A 16,810-nucleotide genomic window follows, 5' to 3' on the forward strand; every position below is an offset into this window, starting at 1 on the left:
ACAGACTGAACATCCTGGGATACAGGGTGGGGTAGGATGGAGGAGGCAGGCCCTGCTAGGGCCCTCTCCCTCCCAGCCCACCATCCTGAGCGATCCTGCTTTGGCCCAAAGTTGCGGACACTTCCATGAGGCCAAAGCCTGGCAGTGAATGACCTCCCTTCTCTGTCATCACTCCGAGCGCCCTTGGGACAGAGGTCTCACCATCTCTCACCCCGGCCCTAACACTGTAGGGATACTGCCTGCTGAGCATCGCCCCCTGCCACCCCCCAACTCTGGGTCCTCACTAAAGTGGTGGCGGCGGGGTCCTCTACACGGGCATCACCTGGGCAGCCAGAGCCGACACCAAGGTCCCTCCCAGTCCTCCTCTGGGCGGAGCACTCACAAGCCCGCTCCCCCCAACGCCAGGGCCCCGCAGTCACAGGCACTGGAGAGGAGTTCATCATCTTTACACTCACGGAACAACAGGGCGAGCTGGCCACAATACACACAGGGAAATGGGGGAGGGACAGCTAACAGATTTGGTCTTGAACTTGAAAGGGGAGGGTGGAAGAGTGATGATCCCTGGGGCTTGGGACGAGGACCGGCAGGAAGAAGGCTGTCTGAGGCAGGTGTGGGTGTGCCCGAAGGGGCTCAGAGTTGAGAGGGAAGAAAGGAGGCCCCTTCCCTGAGGACAAGGCACTTGGCTCAGTCTCCGCCCACCCCACCCTGCCCTGTCCCCGGAGGAGGCGGGCCCCCACCCCCTGGCTCCCCTCACGGGCCCAGAGGCTGCTCCAGGTTGAGCCTCTGAAAGAAGCTCTTGCCCAGCTCATAGGTGCTGATCATGATGGCGCAGGACGGGGCGGCCTTGATGATCCTTGGGAGGAAGCCTGCAGCGGGAGGGCAAGGCTGGGGTCAGAGGGCGGGTCCCAGGGGGCCCGCCTCCACCAGGCCGGGCGCACACAGGGACACTCACCTGCGAAGAGCCCCCTGGTGCCAGACTCGGCCCGGATCCTCCGCAGCAGCAGCCAGGTGGAGTCAGCGCGCGGGGGCGACACTGCAGACAGAAAGCCGGGCCCAGTGAGACCCCACCTGGACCCCCACGTGCGCCCACCCCACACCAGCCAACCCCTCACCTCTCACTGCCTCCACCGCTCCCAGCGCGACCTGGCGTTGAGTCTTCGCCACATCGAAGGGCAGAGTCAGGGTGGCCGCCACCTGGTGGGGCGGGGAGAGGGTTCATCTCCATTCCCGGGCCCCCATCCCTCGCATCCAGCCAGGGTCTGCCAGCCTTATCACCGGGGAGCGCGGGCTTGCTTCCCGACAGCAAGCTGACGCACCACCACGCAAAGAGACCTCTGCCAGCCTCACCCTCAGCCTGGCAACTCACCGTCCCTGAGATGCCACCAGCCACAAAGCTGATGCCCACGGACGTCTGGTCCTTCGGCCTGAGCCCACTCAGCCAGCTCTTCATCAGCTCGTAGTTGAACCAGTACAAGGCTTGTGGGCGCAGAGTACGCTTATTAGACGTGGGGAAGGCAGAGGGGTGGGTCCATACCACCCGCCTTCCAGCGAACGATACCATGACAACCGCTCCCTCCCAGTTAAGAGGCCTTCCTGCTACGTGCCAGTCTCTCTAACGGGCTCTCTGAAGGATTATCTCATGAAAACCTGGGCAAGCACCCTGTTTGCTGAGCCCATTTCACAGATGAGCCAGTCAGGGCTCAGAGAAGTTAAGTGGCCTCACGATCAGTGATACCGAAGTTGGGACTTGGCTGTAGACCTCTCGTGCACCCTCCGAGGGCTGCCTGAACCCACCCCCAGCACCCCCAGTGCCCACCTGAGAAGGGCACATCCCGGAGAGCGGTGGGGCCCCAGCCCAGCCACAGAGAGCGCCAGCCGCCCTGAGCCATGGCGGCCCGGACGCAGGCACCCAGCTCCCGGTATGACACGTGCTGAGCCTGCAGCTTCGTCCGCACCAGCTCCAGGGGGCTGATCACAGTCACGGTGCCCACTGCGGGGAACAGTGGGGAGGGGTCAGCTCACGGGTCCCGCCCCAGGGTCTGGGAGCCCAAGACACCTCCCTACCCCCCGAGCAGGTGAAGAGTGAAGCTAGGAGCAAGGACTGAGCTCAGGTGGGGTGGCAGCGGGGGCGGTGGGTGGGGCAGTCCAAGGGAGACCAAGGGCCCAGGGCTGCACTCACAGCGGGCCAGAGCCCCAGCCACCATGGGCGCGTAGAAGTCGGAGGTCAGGGCTTGACTGCACAGGAAGGCCTTGAGCTGGTCGTAGGCGGTGAAGTAGACGGCGGTGGCTGGCACAGTCATCACCCTGGGGGGTGAGCAGATGTCAGCCGGGACTCCCAAACCTCCCCGGCCCCCGCTGCCCCGCCCAGCCGGCCAGCAGGGGAGCACGACATCAGCAGGGCACACGGCAAGACCACGGGCAGGCCCGGGGCACTCACAGGGTGGCAGGGAGGCCGCTCCACAGGGTCCTGGTGCCCTCGTGTCTCACGATCTTCACAAAGGCGTCCTGGCCAAGAGGACATCAGCCCAGGCAGGAAGGATGGACACGAAAAAGGCCCATGAGGGGCTGGCCTAGGCTGGGACCCGGCCTGACGCCCGCGCCTCTGCCCACAGCCCTGGGGCCTGCAGGGAGGCGGTGGCCCCGAGGGCCTTCACACATGCGATTCCCCGTCTGCCTCCAGGGAGACCCCTGCTCACCTCCACAACCCCGTGGAGGCATGACCTCTGCGGGGAACCCTTTCCCAAATAGCACTGGCCCCCCCCCCCCCATGCTTTGCAGTATCTGTTCTTTCCCGGGTCTGCTGCCCAAGCCATCTGGATCCCTCGGGGATGCTGCCAGCCCCAGCCGGGGGCACAGCCGCTCCTCACCATGGTGCCGGTGAAGCGGGTGGGGTCCTGAAACCAGGTGGCGCAGCGGGCGCCGTTTGGGCACAAATACAGAGGCTCCAGCACCCCGTTGCAGTACAGGAGGCACCTCCCTGTGGGTTGGAGAGAGGCGGGCACTGCGGAAGGGGGGAAGCATGAGCATGCCGTGGCTCTGGAAGGCCCGTGGAGGCCAGGGTCCCAGGCGAACCTTCTCGTGTGTGACAGAGGGCTGGCTGATTGACACCTGGAAGCCCATCCATCGGCCCATCCTATCCAAGGCTGTGGGGCTCCCAGGTGCCCCGGGGGAGACGGGGACACGCCCTCCCAAGACCCTCACAGGCTCTCCGTGGCCTGGGGCACTTACATTTGGCGTAAGAGAAGCTCCAGAATCTGGTGGGGGGCGTCAGCTCTAAAACACAAGACAGGCCCCCAAGTCAGGAGAGCCCGGCACCTGCCCCAGGAATCTGATCGCTCTGAGACTGTTTTGCCCGGTACCACCCTCTACCAGCTCCAGGGTCGGACACTCACCGCTGGCCACTGAGGGGCGTTGAGACTGCAGGCGAACCTTCACCACGTCCAGCGGGGTCACTGCGGGAGAGGGCAGGTCCGCAGACTCCTTTTAAGACTCCACTCCTGACCCCTCCAGTCTCTGATTTACCCCGGCCCCCAGCTGCCCACCCCACCTCCCAGGGCCTTACTGAAGAGAGAGGTGACCACGGCCCCAGCACCCGAGGCCACCATTTGCTGGAGGGGGCTGATGCCCCCAGGATCCTGATCAGCCATCTTGTAGCTCCAAGTCTGAAAACAAAACCAAACCCCAAAACCCAAAGCTCAGTCACAAACCAAAACCAGTGACTGGGGGAAACTGAGGCAAGGCTCTTTCTGACCACTCTGAACCCTCACCCCACTCACTGAGTGTGGTGAGTTCATTGAGTATGATAAGTTCAACTGACCCTCACAATGACCTTTTACAGGAGGTACTGCTATCTCCACTTTGCCAACGGGAGGTCTCTCTGTGGCTCAGAGAGATGAGGCGACCTTCCCAAGGTCACTTGGGGAGTAGTAAGGCAGGAAGCTGAGCCAGTCGTCGGTTGGTTAACCGGCAATCATGGCTCGCTGCCATTTCCTCGTCGGATCCACACAGGCTTACTGTTCAGTCCCCAGCGAGGGTGCCCGGTTTGGCCCCAGGGACCCAAAGATCAAAAACGCTTCAGCCACCCCTCTGCACCCCGCCCCCAATTCCAACACCGCGCCCTGAGACAGGCACATGCAAGCCCAGAGTCACCGAACGTGGAGAGAGGTGGGATTGGGCAATGCGGGTATGTGTAAACAGATCTGCCGGCGCCTAGGGGTCCGTCCGCCTCTTCAGATGGCAGACCGGGCTCCCAGCCCTTCCCCGCATCCCCTCCCGGGCCGGGATTAGCAGAGAGAACAATCGCTCTGCTCTCTCTCCCCAAAATTACACGCCGAGGGACTCGACCGAGAGAGCAAGAAGTAGGGATAGGGAGGCAGGGTCTCTTCTCGTCGCTCGGCTACACTCCCTGGCTCTGCCGCGCGCGAAAGGAGCGCCGGGTGGAGGCGCCTCGATCGACTCAACGGCCCGCAACTCCGCGCCCCCAGCCCAGCCCTGGCTCGGGATCCCCGAGACCCCAGACCCCCGACTCCGGCTCTCGTCCCTAGCCCGGCCCTCAGCCCGGTCCCGCCCTACCCACCTGGCTCTAGGTCGGTACTCGTGCGGCGCGGGGCCCGGGGCCGGGCGGGCCCATCAGGGCTCCGCAGCCGGTGCGGGGTCCGCGCTCGCTCGCTCGCTCGCTTAGCTGCAAGGCTGACTAGAAAGGCCGCGGAGCCCGTTCGGCCCCCGGAAAACGCGGCGAGGCCCCGCCCCCCAAGGGCCGACTGGTCGCACGCCCGGAGTGACGCCGGCCCCGCCCACTCGAGGCCACCTCTGAGAACCGCCGGTCCCTTTTCCCTAAGCAGCTGGTATCCCGCCGGGCCCGCGCGCCAAGGTCACAGGTCCCCACGTTGCGCGTGACTTGTCGGCAGCCCTGCATTGACAGCGTATTTTCAGAACTCCCACTAGTCCCTCCTGCGGCGCAGCGCTGCGTCGGGAACCCCAGCGCTCCCACTGACTTGCCAGCCTAGCGTGTGTAAATGCACTCTTTCTCCCTTCCTCAGTGGCCTAGTCTGCGTGGCGGCGGCGGGTTGAATCAATTCCAAAGCCACGGAAGGTCAGAAAGTGATGCCTAACATTTACCCGCCGGGCTGGGTTTTTACAACTTCACGGGGACCGCATCAACCAGGAATTCTCCCCATTTTACAGATAATCTGATGGGACTCAGCTCCAAAAACACTTGACAAATTGTAGCGTGCACGCGCGCGCGCGCCTGGTAAGCAGTGAGATTACACGAGTTTTAGCCGGAGCTAGGCAGGCTGGACGGAGAGGAAAGGCTGGTCCGGAAACCGGGAGCTCCGGGTTCAACCTGGCTTAACCTGGGCTCGGTCCCACCTCCGCGTGACCTTGGGCATTTCCGCACGGCTCTGGACCTCGGAGTCCTCGGCACGAGAGGATCAATAGGGCACAAGGGGACCGACATTTGTGTGTTGGCTAGTCTCACACCATTCTTTCTTCTAAGCCTCAAAACTTTTAGAAGTAGATTATTGTTCACCCCACTCAATGGAAGGGAAACTGAGGCTCGAAATTATGAGCTCGGAATTGGAACCGGCCAGGTACTTCCCCCTGCCTCCCCGGGTGACAGCTGGGCTTGAATCCTACGCTGACGTCTCTAATCCGTCTCCTCATTTCACATTTCTCTCCTGGGCAGCCCCGCCGCCGAGACCTCACTACCTGCCTTAACTTTAAAACTTGTGCAGCCTTGATATTTGTTCGAGCGGGGGCGGGGGGGGGGGGGAGTGCGGAACGTGGTGCGAGCCTGCGCCTTTAAGAAGGGTAGGCAGCGATTTTTGACGTAAGTCGCCTCCCCGCCCCTCACGCTCAGATGCGACCCCTTCCGGAACTCGAGCAGCCCAGACTTTCTGCGCATGCTCCTCTAGCACGTGGACGCCATGGGGCCTACCGTGAGCTTTCCCTGAGAAAAGGCGTTGCGACTTCCTACCGCCGGGAAGCCCGAATCAGGGGGCGTGGAGAGTGCGATCTGTAACCGGTGTAGTGGCAACCGGTCTACAGCGCCAGAAGGAAGGCGCCCTTTCCATTTCCTTCCCAAACCAAGCTGAGGTCTAAAATAATACAAAATCATGTTATAAACTGTTGGTTCAGGCGAAAACCCAGCTTCTACTAAGGACCTTTACAACTCAGTTATGGTTTACCTGAACGGTTTCACAGCCTACCAGCCAAGAGATTGCTCTCCCCACGCTACAGAGGAGGCAGCTGAGGGCCTTCCCTGCAATGGTTCGAGTGGAAAGCAGAACCCAGGTTTCTCCCATGCAGTTTCCCAGTTACAAACGAAAAAACCGGAGACCCCAGAGATCAAACAGCACCGAAGTCACCCAAAAGAAAGAGCCAGAATTGAAACCCCAACTGCCTGAGTCGGAGGGGGTCCCACCCCACCCCATTCTCAACCCAGGGCTCCTATCCCTGCAGAGCGACCTGCTCACCTGTTCCATCCAGTCAGGCCTCAGGCCCCGAGAACTCCAAGAAATACAGGGCTGTGCGGGGCAGCGCCTCTACCTGCCTCGAGACAGGAGCAGTGGGGGGCAGGGCCCTCGCCCTGTGTTCCTCCTGCGGCAGCTGTGCCACCTCTAGCAGGTCTCTTAACACCTACTAAGCCTCCGTTTCCCCACTTGTAAAACGAGCTGATGAGGATAATCATGCACCCACCTCACGGGAATTGTGTGAGGGTTAATGAATTAATAACTGTAAAGTGCTTAGGCCATTGGCACAAGCACTTAATGACTACTACTATTATTATTACTATTATTGATTGCCATGCGAACCCTGTGGCACAGAAAGTTCTGGAAAAGGGGCCTCTAGAGCCACCAGGTTCTGTTTCTGGTCCTATCTCTACCTCCAAATGCAAGCACGGACAGTTATAACTCCTTACAGCCCTTCCTCCCAGAGCCAAGTTCACACAGCTACCAAGCAGCAGAGCCAGGAATCAAACCTGGTGACCCCTGAGTCTCAGCTCCCCCCACAGCAGAATGTGGGACTTGATTTCATTCCTGGTTTTTCTTCTTGCAATAGGGTGCCTTTGAGATTTGTCACTACACCCTCAGTTTCCTCATCTGAAAGTAAAGATGATGTCACCCGTCCTACATAACTTACAAACTCTTGACTATGGTCATGTTTGTAAAAACTATGAAAAGAGTCAATACAGGATTCCGTGGGCCCCTATCAGGGACCTGGAGCTAAGCAGATCACTGTTCTTGCCTTCTCTCACAGGTAGATGCTTCGAGACTGAGAAACCTTGGGGCATCGTTGGTGTGACTAAAGTCCAGTGCGGTGGTGGCGGTCTGGGCAGGCAGGAGAGGCTATATCTGTGGGTGATGAGACACCACGAGCCAGTGGAGGCATCTCCCAAGGATGGTGGTGGTGGCTGCAGGATGCCGCAGCAGCCTTGAGGTGCCCACGAAGCTCTAGAGCCCTGGCTGACTTGCCTGCCCAGAGGAGCAAGCCTGGAGCCCTGAGGAGGAGACAGCCCACTGTCCTGGCTGACCTGGCCACAGTTCCCACTGACCACCACACCCAGGGGTCCTTCCAGTGTCATCACTCGACCCCATGTGGCCATCACTGCCTTCCTTATCAGACGGGAAAAACAAACTCCTTTCAACTGTAAAGGGGGAGAGAATGGCACCAGCCCCAGGGGTTGTAGTGGGAACTGATGGGCCAGTCTTTGCCTAGCACTGGGAGAGCAACACAAACAGAAGGTGATTTATGAGGCTGGATTCTTGTGGGGCCAGCCCTGGGGCAGGGCCCAGTGTCCCCTCCAGCTTGCAACCTAGGGCTTCAGAAGACATTTTTGGTGCTGAAGTGAGGTTCAGATCCCTCCTGTGGACCCCCATCAACACCTTTGAGTTATGGCCAGCACTGTCCCCACTACGGCTGCCTTCCTGGGGGCAGGGGCCAGGGGCTTGGGAACCACCCAGGCCAAGAGGAGAAATCTGAACTCCCGGCTTATAGTTAAAAGCCAAGTCAGGTCTTTGTTTGGACCCTGAGGCAGGGAGTGGGGGCGAGTTATAGAAGACCGTACTGGGACAACTGGACAAAACCTAATGAGGCTGGTACAGTAGACATTAATTTACCGATGTTAAACTTCTATCACCACACTGTGGTTTTGTAGAAAACGTTTGTTCTTCGGAAATGCACACTGAAGTGTTTAGGGGTGGACATCTGCAACTTCGTCTCAAGTGGTTTCAGAAAAAAAAATAATAAAAGATAATGCCAATGTAGCAAGATGTGAACTGGTGAGTCCAGGTGAAGGGTATATGGGTGCTCATGGCGCCGTTCTTGCACTTTTTCTGAAGTCTTTAAAGTTTTCAGAGCAACAAGTTGGTGGGGAAAGGGATTTCCCCCTTTGAAATCCGTATGTACAGGGTACAGCAAAGTAGACGGACAGTTGTTCATACGGCAAATATTATTACTGTAATAATTAAGAAATGATAATACAAGAATAACTCTATTTCAGGTACTCGCAACTGTAAACCTACTTTTGCCTTATGCTGTATTACTTACAGAATCAGAAGAGCAACAAAACTGTCTTTTTTGAAGGTTAAAAAAAAATTACTAATATGTAATAGCCAGGATCAACCTATCTAGGGAAAGGCCTTCCTACCTTTCCTTTGCCCATGGCCTGAGAAGGTGGGTGGGGAGTTTCTGGACACCCAAGGCTTTACTGGGGCACCCTGGGTGTGGTGTGAGGAGGTGGCTCTCAGAGGGGAAGGGTCCCGTTAAGATTTCTCAGAACTGACACCCCACCCCACTGCGGGCTGACTCCCAGAGCTCTGGGGACAGCTGTCTCCTGCTCTGCTTGGGGAGAGTAGATCTAGTCACCCGCGTGGAAGGCAGTGTTTGGCCTCGTAACTCCCAAAATTCCAACTGCCCAAATGCTGTGACCCAGCCCCGCCTTTCTCAGAGAATTCCCCCACCCGTCGGCTTACACACGTGCAAAATGACCTCTATTGTAGCCTTGCTGGTAACAGCAGAACGCTATGGAGGGGGAACTGCATGGACAGTCCCTTCGTATGACGGAATACCACGCAGCCTTGAGAGGGATGCAGATCTCACAGCGCGAGGTGCAACAATCCCGAAGGTGGAGTTAATTCAAAAAGCAGAGCGCTGGAGACAGCGCCAGGGAGCTGTTCTCGACTGGAGCGCAGCGCCCCTAGGGACAGTTCGGAAATTAATGGTGTCGTTTGTAGTGGTCAAAAGATCAGGACCCCTGGCAGCTGACGGAGGGCAGGACAGCGATGCTAAATATCTTATAAGGTGTAGGACGGTTGGACACATCAAGAATTGTCCCGTAAACGCTCAACTTTCCCCTGTATTTCTGGGCAATGGACATAGGTGAGAAGCCTGTTCACAATCTGACCTGGAAGCTAGCTCCATTCCACCCACATCCCTCTGTCTTAAATGGTTTTAAAATACATTGAATTTTCCAGGAATAAAACTGCCATGAAATCCTAGGGAAGATTTTTCTTTGCCTCCATTGAAACTTTATTGTCCAGCGGTGGGCTGGACGGAGGAGGGCAAAGGGGGAAAATTTGCAACAACTGTAATAGAATAAACAGGAATAAAAAATAAATAACTGAGCCCTGGCTGGTGTGACTCAGTGGATTGAGCATCGGCCTGGGAACTAAAGGGCTGCAGGTTCGATTCCCAGTCGGGGCACATGCCTGGGCTGCGTGCGGGCTGGGTCCTTAGTTGGGGGCATGCAGGAGGCAAGCAGTCAGTGTTTCTCTCCCTCTCTTTCTCCCTCCCTCTCCTCTCTCTAAAAAAAATGAATAAAATCTTTAAAAATGTATAAACAAATACATGAATAACAGTAAGTTAGAAAAACTTTATCAAGGCTCCTTCTCAATTTGAAAACATTGTGTCCCCGTGACCACCCGGCTCATGCGACTGAACTGCTAACACGACACACTGACACACGTCCCCAAGTGTGGTTCTGGTTTCCACACGTGATTCATGTGCACTCGCAAGCTTCTGTTCCCACGTGGGGTTCAGCCTGAACTTTCACACACAGAAATACATATTACTTTATTCTACGGTACTTTCTTTTCATTTTCCTCTATATCACCTTATACAGTATATGCTACGTGTAAAATACTTCATACATATTATATGTATAGGTATTACATGCTTACTATATGAAGTTTATATAGATTTCTAAAAATATTATGCATAGGAGCATTATATTGTGCATGAATCTCATTTCTGAACATTTCTCAGAGGAAAGTTACAAAATGTATGTCTTCCTTGGTAAGGGCCGTGAGCTCAGCGAGCACCAGCTAGTGCCACGCAGTGTCCTTGCCTCTCAGGGGTGCGGGCTTTGCTTCTTAGTTTGACCAAGGCCACCTGGAGAGTGTCAGCCACCTGCCCAGCGTGGCCACGTCAAGGCTGAGTCCTGGTCACGGTGACCCACACTGAGGAGCAGCCCTCCCAGCTGGGCCGGGACCAAAGGCTTGGCCTGTCTCTGTCCGTCTCTGCCGTTTTCTCTCTCTTTTGATTTACTGCGCATTTCTCTCTTTTTTTTTTTCCTTTTTCGTTTTTGAGTGTTTTGTGTGTGCCGAGTACTATTGTTGGCACTTGGAGACGGCGGTGAACAAGCCACGTCAGGTCCCCGCTCACACTCTGCAGTGCAAGAAACACCAACGGAAGTAAATAAGACACTGTCACACAGCCACGACACCTCTGAGGACAGCAGAACAGGTCACGTGCCAGAGAAGGCCTGGGACAGCCTAGAGAAAGGGGGGAGGAGCGGGGCAGGGATTACCGCTGGAGATTATTAGCTCCAGGTGAAGGCCGAGGCAGGGTGGAGCAGGCTGGGATGAAAGGAAGTACTCGGCCGTGCCGCGCGATGTCGCAGTAACTTACAGGGAAAGAATGTTGTGCTGGTTACAAACACAGGCCCTCGGCCAGACCTGGATCAGCTGCTGGCTTCACGCCTTCTTCACTGCATGACCTCAGCGACGTTGCTTAACCTCTCCGCGTCTCGCTCCTTTCATTGTAAGACACGTGTAATCATGGTACTTACCTGGCCACAGACCCTGGCACGCTGTGAATCTTAGACTTTAGCAGGACCCCCCCTTTTTTTTTATTTTTTATTTATTTATTTTTAGAGGGAAGGGAGAGAGAGAGAGAGAGAGAGAGAGGAGAGAGAGAGAGAAACATCAATGTGCAGTTGCTGGGGGTTCTGGCCTGCAACCCAGGAATGTACCCTGGCTGGGAATCGAACCTGGGACACTTTGGTTCCCAGCCCGTGCTCAATCCACTGAGCTACGCCAGCCAGGGCTGGACCCCCTTTTTTAAACACAGAAATCAGTTATATCAGCAATGATCCTAATATAAGAGAGTGAATTAAAGTCTCCTGAAGTGCATTTAAGCACCGATTTCCTTGCTAACTTGTTGGGGGAAACGGTCAGCTTTCTGGGCCTTGGTTTCTTCATCTTTAAAGTGGAAACGAGTATTTCTGGTCCTACTTCCCCCTCAATACTGCCGAGAAGTCTAGGTTTAGACAGATGGAAAGTTCCAAGGGGCTGCGTGACCGGGAAAGGGCGCCCGGAGGGCAGTTTCTCCTTTTCCTCCCCCTCTCCTGGCAGAGGGTGATGCCTCCCTCCAGGGGCATCACCACAGGGCTGGCATCTTAAGCCGGAGGAGCTGCCTCCTCGGCTCCCCCTCAGGCTCCTGGAGAGGACGCCGCCCTGACCTCTCTGAGGGGCTGCTCGGGGAGGGCAGTTTCCTCGCCTAGGCCCCGGCAGCCAGGGCTTCACAGCCAGGCCGTCAGATCAACCAGAGGAGCCCCTTCATGTCCTCATCAGGACTCCTCTCGTTTCCCATGTCCCCGTTTACAAGGTCCTAAGTCACCCATCGGAGCCTCACATCACTGCCTGGAGGGCGTGCGGGAGTCACTCGCTGCGCACGTCTCACAGACGAGGAAGCGGACCTGTCTACGTGACGTGGGGCACATGTCTCCTGAGCCCTAGGGCGCCTGCATGGAGAAGGGCCAGGAAAGGTCAAAGTGGGCGGGGCGGCCTGGGGTGGAGGACGGGCCCAGCCAGCATTGGGTGGAGCCTCGTGTTGTGAGCAGAAGGTCCGGGGGCTGATGGGCTTGGGCTCTGCTACCAACACCACTGCTCAGCAGCTGCGAGACAAGGCCTTGGGTCTCCTGCATCTGGGAAAGGGGACAGTGCCCTGCAGTGTCATTACGAGGACTCAGCGACGTGTGCAGTAGGCTTGCGACACAACGTTCTGATTCAGCTCCTTGACATCCTGGCTCAAGCGATTGACTAGTAGTTCCCACAGCCCCTGCCTGCCGCCCTTCCCGTTCTGTCCATTGCCCAACCTGTCTGCCGCTGCCCTCGACAAAAGCCGGCTCCAACTTCTGGAGTCCGCCAGCAAGGCAACCACAGCCCCCCTCCCCCCGGGGTCACAGCTGCCCTCCAGGGGTTCTCAAGTTCAGAAAGGGGCACAGTGCTTCATCGCAGTCCTGGCTGTGTGTCTCAGTAGGTTGGAGCGTCCTCCCACTGTCGGGAAGGTTGTGGGTTTGGGGCTTAGGAGAAGCCAACTGGTCAATGTGTTTCTCTCTCTCGCCACCCCCCACCCCCGCCCAAAAGCAATGAAAAAATATCCTCGAGTGAGGACCAAAAGCAAAACCAAAACCAATTACTTCAGTAAACCAAAGTCACCCGGCAGGGAAGAGGCGGAGCTGGAATTTGAGGTCAGCAGGCAATGATGCAGCCCCCCGCCGACCCCCACCCCAGCTCAGACCCCAGCCCACTGCCCAGGTTTCCAGGGAAGAGCTGACTCCCCTTCTCTGCCACCTGCCACCTGCTTGTCCTGGAGGCCACTGTGGCTTCTGGGAGACGCGCTGGGGTCAATGTCTGCTCCCACTGGGGAGTTCTTCAGGTCACCCACTGCTCTAAGAATATAGGAAACCAAAACCAGGCCCTGGCCGGCGTGGCTCCGTTGGCTGGAGTACTGTCCTGTGGCCAAAGAATTGTGGGTGGTTCTGGGTCAGGGCGCATACCTAGGTTGTGGGTTTGATCCCAGGCACCTGCATTTCCTGGGCCGGTCCAGGTGCGTATGATCCCCAGGGGCGTGTACGGGAGGCAACCCATTGATGCTGCTTTCTCACTTCAGTTTCTCTCTCCTCCTTCCTCTCTCAAAAAAAAAAAAAAACGGTGAAAAAATGTCCTCTGGTGAAGATAAAAAACAAACAAGCAAACAAACAAAACTCCCTGAAACTTGAACAGTGATATGCTGTCTCTCTCCTGTAGGGGGCAGACGCTCCCACGTCTGGATGCGAGAAGCGAGCCCAACACATCCTTCCGGGTGCCCACCCCCCACTGCCCCACCGCCCTGACCCTACCGCTGAGGGGCTGGTTCTCCTTCTTCCACCTTTGCCTTTGTCCAGCTGAGGGACGCTGGTGGTCCTGGTGTGAGGGGTGCCCTGCACGGAGTCTGCAATGGGCCAGGTACAAGTCGCCCCAAGGTGGACGGAAGTCTGGACCCCAGGCCAGCAGAATGGGAAGTCACACGGGGATCCAGGTGGGATGGGGGGGGTCATAGAGGCCAGGGCTAGGGAGGAGAGGGCAAGGTGGGCTGAGGGGCAGGTGGGCAGTCTCCCGGTTAAGGGCTGTGTGTGCGGTGGGTTGCTGGAAGACCCCAGGGAGGGGTCCCCACAAGGGTGGCGTCTTCATCACCTGTGTGTGTGCTTGTCCCGGGTCCTGTGCTAGGGGTCCGGGGCATGAGGTCGTTCCGTGGAGGGCAGGCCTCGCCGCCAATGTCCTCAGTGTGCGGGTCAGGACAATGGGCAGGGAGGGCAAGTCAAACTACACAGCTTGTAAGAGGAGGGGGCCTAGAGGGGTGTTCTCACCAGGTTACTGGTTGCGTAGGAGGCGGTTCAGCTAGATGACGGGCCCTCAGGCCTGCACCTCAGATCTCTGCGGCTACAAATGCTCCTTCCCCGGGGAGACCTGGGGCTGAGGACCCTGGGCCAGAGGATCCGTTAAAGCCCCTCCAGCCAGGGCGTCTGCAGAGCCAAGTAAACCGGTCCCCTCCCGGGGTTCCTCTGACCTCCTTCCCCTTCCCCACTCACCCCTCCCCCACCCTTCATTCCGCAGCCCACAGCTGCATTGAAAGATATCACCCAGCATCACTCTCCCTGTGGGGAGACGTGGTCCTGCCCCCGGGGCCCAGTGGAGTGGCAGCTGCTCACTGGAGACCCCGAGCCTCCCAGCTGGCAGGGAGCAAGTGAGTGCTCACCCGCTGTGCAGATGAACACACTGAGGCCAAAGGCGAATCTAGAATTCTCGTCCAGGCCCTGGCCAGGTAGCTCAGTTGGTTGGAGCATCATCACCAAATGCTGAGGTTGTGGGGTCCAGCTCCGGTCAGGGCACGTGTGAGAATCAACCAGTGAATGCGTACATAAGTGGAACAACAAAGCGATGTTTCTCTCTCCCTCTCTTCTCCTCTAAAATCAATCAATTAAAAAACATTTTAAAAGCATTCTCATCTGCACGCCAGTTTAGAGACGCAAGGGAAACTCACAGAAGCAGCTGTCACAGGGCTGGAAAGTGGCTGTCTAGAGTCGGAAGTGAGAGAGGGCAGAGTACTACTTTGTGCTCTAATTCGACTGAAATTTGCATGTTCCACTTTGGTAAAAAGTAACTAATCACAAAGCAACAACAAGGAAAGTGGCCTGCCCAATGGCGGCTGGAAAAGCCAAGGCCCATGCTGGGACAGGACTGGACTGTACCCAGCACCTCTGTTGCCAAACACCCCTCCACAGCCTCTGGCCAGGGCACTGGCCTGTTTCTGACTCCCCTCCCCCCCCCCCCCCCCCCCCCCCCCAGCAGACAGACCCGAGGGCCGGGCAGGGCCGGCAGGCAGGGATCAGGCGCCTGAGGAACTGGGGCAACAGTTGCTCACTGCGAGGTGACTCAGGCAGGAAGGGGACGAGTCAGTACACGGGAGGGAGAGGCCATTTCTGTGCCCCAGCTCCAGCCTTAGTCTTCAGGGCCGCCAGACTGAACGAGTAAAAATACAAGACATCCAGTTAAATTTGAATTTGAGATACACAATGAATATATTTTTAAAGATTTTATTTATTATTTTTAGAGAGAGGGGAAGGGAGAAAGAAGGGAGAGAAACATCAATGTGCGGTTCCCTCTCACATGCCCCCAACTGGGGAGCAGGCCCGAAACCCAGACCTGTGCCGTGACTGGGAATTGAACCAGCGACCCTTTGGTTCACAGGCCAGCACTCAATGTACTGAGCCACACCAGCCAGTGTGCATAATGCATAATTTTTAAGTGTAAGTATGTCTCGATATTACATGAGATACTCATACTAAAGAACATAGTTTCTAATCTGAAATTCAGATTTAACTGGGCATCTTATGTTTTATCTGACAACTCAAGATCTCAGGAAGAAAGACCCCCCCCCCCCCCCCCACCCCAGGCAGCCGACTCTTCTATGGGGGCAGAACAACAGTTCTGAACGAAGAAAACCTGAAGGGGCAATTGGAAGAAACAGGGAGAGGCTGAGAGAAGCGGAAGGAGGAAGAGAGACCACCACCTCTGAAAGCAACCCTGGGCTGCCCGGGAGGAAACTCGTAGCCAGAGGGACACCTCCAGGGGCATCACCACAGGCTCCGGAGTGGGACCTCCTGTCACTTGTGGTGCCTCAACCCAGCTCAGGGCTGGCATCTGAGGCCCAGGCCTGAGGGCCAGCCGGGTTGCAGCAGGAATTGAAATGGACCAGAAGAACACATGCAGGTTCTTAAGCAAGCGGGGTGGGGGGCCGGGCGGCAGGTACGTGAAATGCAGAAGTCACAGAGGAAAAGACTGCTAGAAAAGGAAGAGGATGATTGCTAGATTTCAGACACACAGCAACACAGTTTCCGACGACAAAAGTGACCATACGCAAAGAGGAAAGGCAAAGGACACCTGCGACAGTGTGACACCCAGAATGTAGAAAGAGTTCCCACCCTTTGACAAGAAAAAGACAAACTCGGTAGAAAAGTGAACAAAGAATAATAAGAGTTTTATCTGTCAACGTGGAGGCTGTTTTTGGATGAGATTTAACATTTAAATCAATGAATTTTGGCTACAGCATATTGCCCACCATGATGTGGGTGGGCCCTTTCCAACCAGCGGAAGGCCTGAAGGGCAGAAACTGGCTGGCGCCTCCAAGTCCGGGGCGCTCCCTCAGGCCTTGGGGCTCTGACCGCGCCCACCGCTCTCCCAGCCCCCCCAGCCTGCCGGCTCACACTGCAGAGTCGGACTTGCTGGCCTCCGTGTCACGTGGGCCAGTTCATTTTCGTAAGTCTCTCTCTATGTGCACAGCAACTGGTTTCGTTTCCCTGGAGAACCCTGCCTGATGCAGACGCGAACAGGCAGTTCACAGGAGAAATATACGAGCAGAGTTAAGCTGAGCATGAATGCTCAGCTTCCCTAGAGATCAAGGAGATGCAGATACAATAACCACAGACTGTCTTCTGTCATAAGACTGGCAAAAAAAACCCAAATTAAAGTGGCATATCTAATGTCGGTGAGTATACGGGAAATATGTTCCTCCAAATACCATGCCTGGGCGTGTAAAGTAGAAAAATGTTAAGGTATTTTGGCACTGACATTTCAAATGAGCAGCAATGTTACATTCAGGGATTCAACCCCCAGGCATTGCATTCAGGCACATAGTCACAAATATTCATTGCATACTTATTTGTAACTTAAAGATTTTATTTATTTATTTTTAGAAAGAGGGGAAG

At 56.5% G+C, this 16,810-nt stretch overlaps 1 protein-coding gene across 2 annotated transcripts; it reads right to left on the reverse strand.

Moving 5' to 3' along the window:
* Positions 1–429: 429 nt before the first annotated feature.
* Positions 430–4,733, reverse strand: SLC25A39 (solute carrier family 25 member 39). 2 transcript variants are annotated; one of them, XM_028519972.2, is made up of 12 exons: positions 4,577–4,733; positions 3,563–3,662; positions 3,393–3,452; positions 3,229–3,273; positions 2,868–2,977; positions 2,438–2,505; positions 2,180–2,304; positions 1,817–1,990; positions 1,367–1,476; positions 1,113–1,194; positions 953–1,033; positions 430–866 (listed from the first exon to the last, which is right to left on the reverse strand). In XM_028519972.2, exons 2-12 carry the CDS (start codon positions 3,645–3,647, stop codon positions 751–753), a joined length of 1,056 nt encoding a protein of 351 aa, XP_028375773.1. In that variant the 5' UTR covers positions 3,648–3,662; positions 4,577–4,733; the 3' UTR covers positions 430–750. The 2 variants fall into 2 exon arrangements, with proteins under 2 accessions (XP_028375773.1, XP_028375771.1); XM_028519970.2 differs by having other exon boundaries at positions 2,868–3,001.
* Between the last annotated feature and the right edge of the window lie 12,077 nt (positions 4,734–16,810).

The sequence above is a fragment of the Phyllostomus discolor genome, chromosome 8, assembly GCF_004126475.2.
Source record: "Phyllostomus discolor isolate MPI-MPIP mPhyDis1 chromosome 8, mPhyDis1.pri.v3, whole genome shotgun sequence".
Classification (NCBI taxonomy): Eukaryota; Metazoa; Chordata; class Mammalia; order Chiroptera; family Phyllostomidae; genus Phyllostomus; species Phyllostomus discolor.

Coding starts and splice junctions, on each gene's coding strand:
- SLC25A39 (XM_028519970.2), bottom strand. CDS start 3,647: ATGGCTGATCAGGATCCTGGGGGCATCAGCCCCCTCCAGCAAATGGTG. Junction 3,453..3,562: donor CGTGGTCACCTCTCTCTTCA/GTAAGGCCCTGG, acceptor CCTCTCCCGCAG/TGACCCCGCTGGACGTGGTG. Junction 1,991..2,179: donor GGCTGGGGCTCTGGCCCGCT/GTGAGTGCAGCC, acceptor TGTTCCCCGCAG/TGGGCACCGTGACTGTGATC.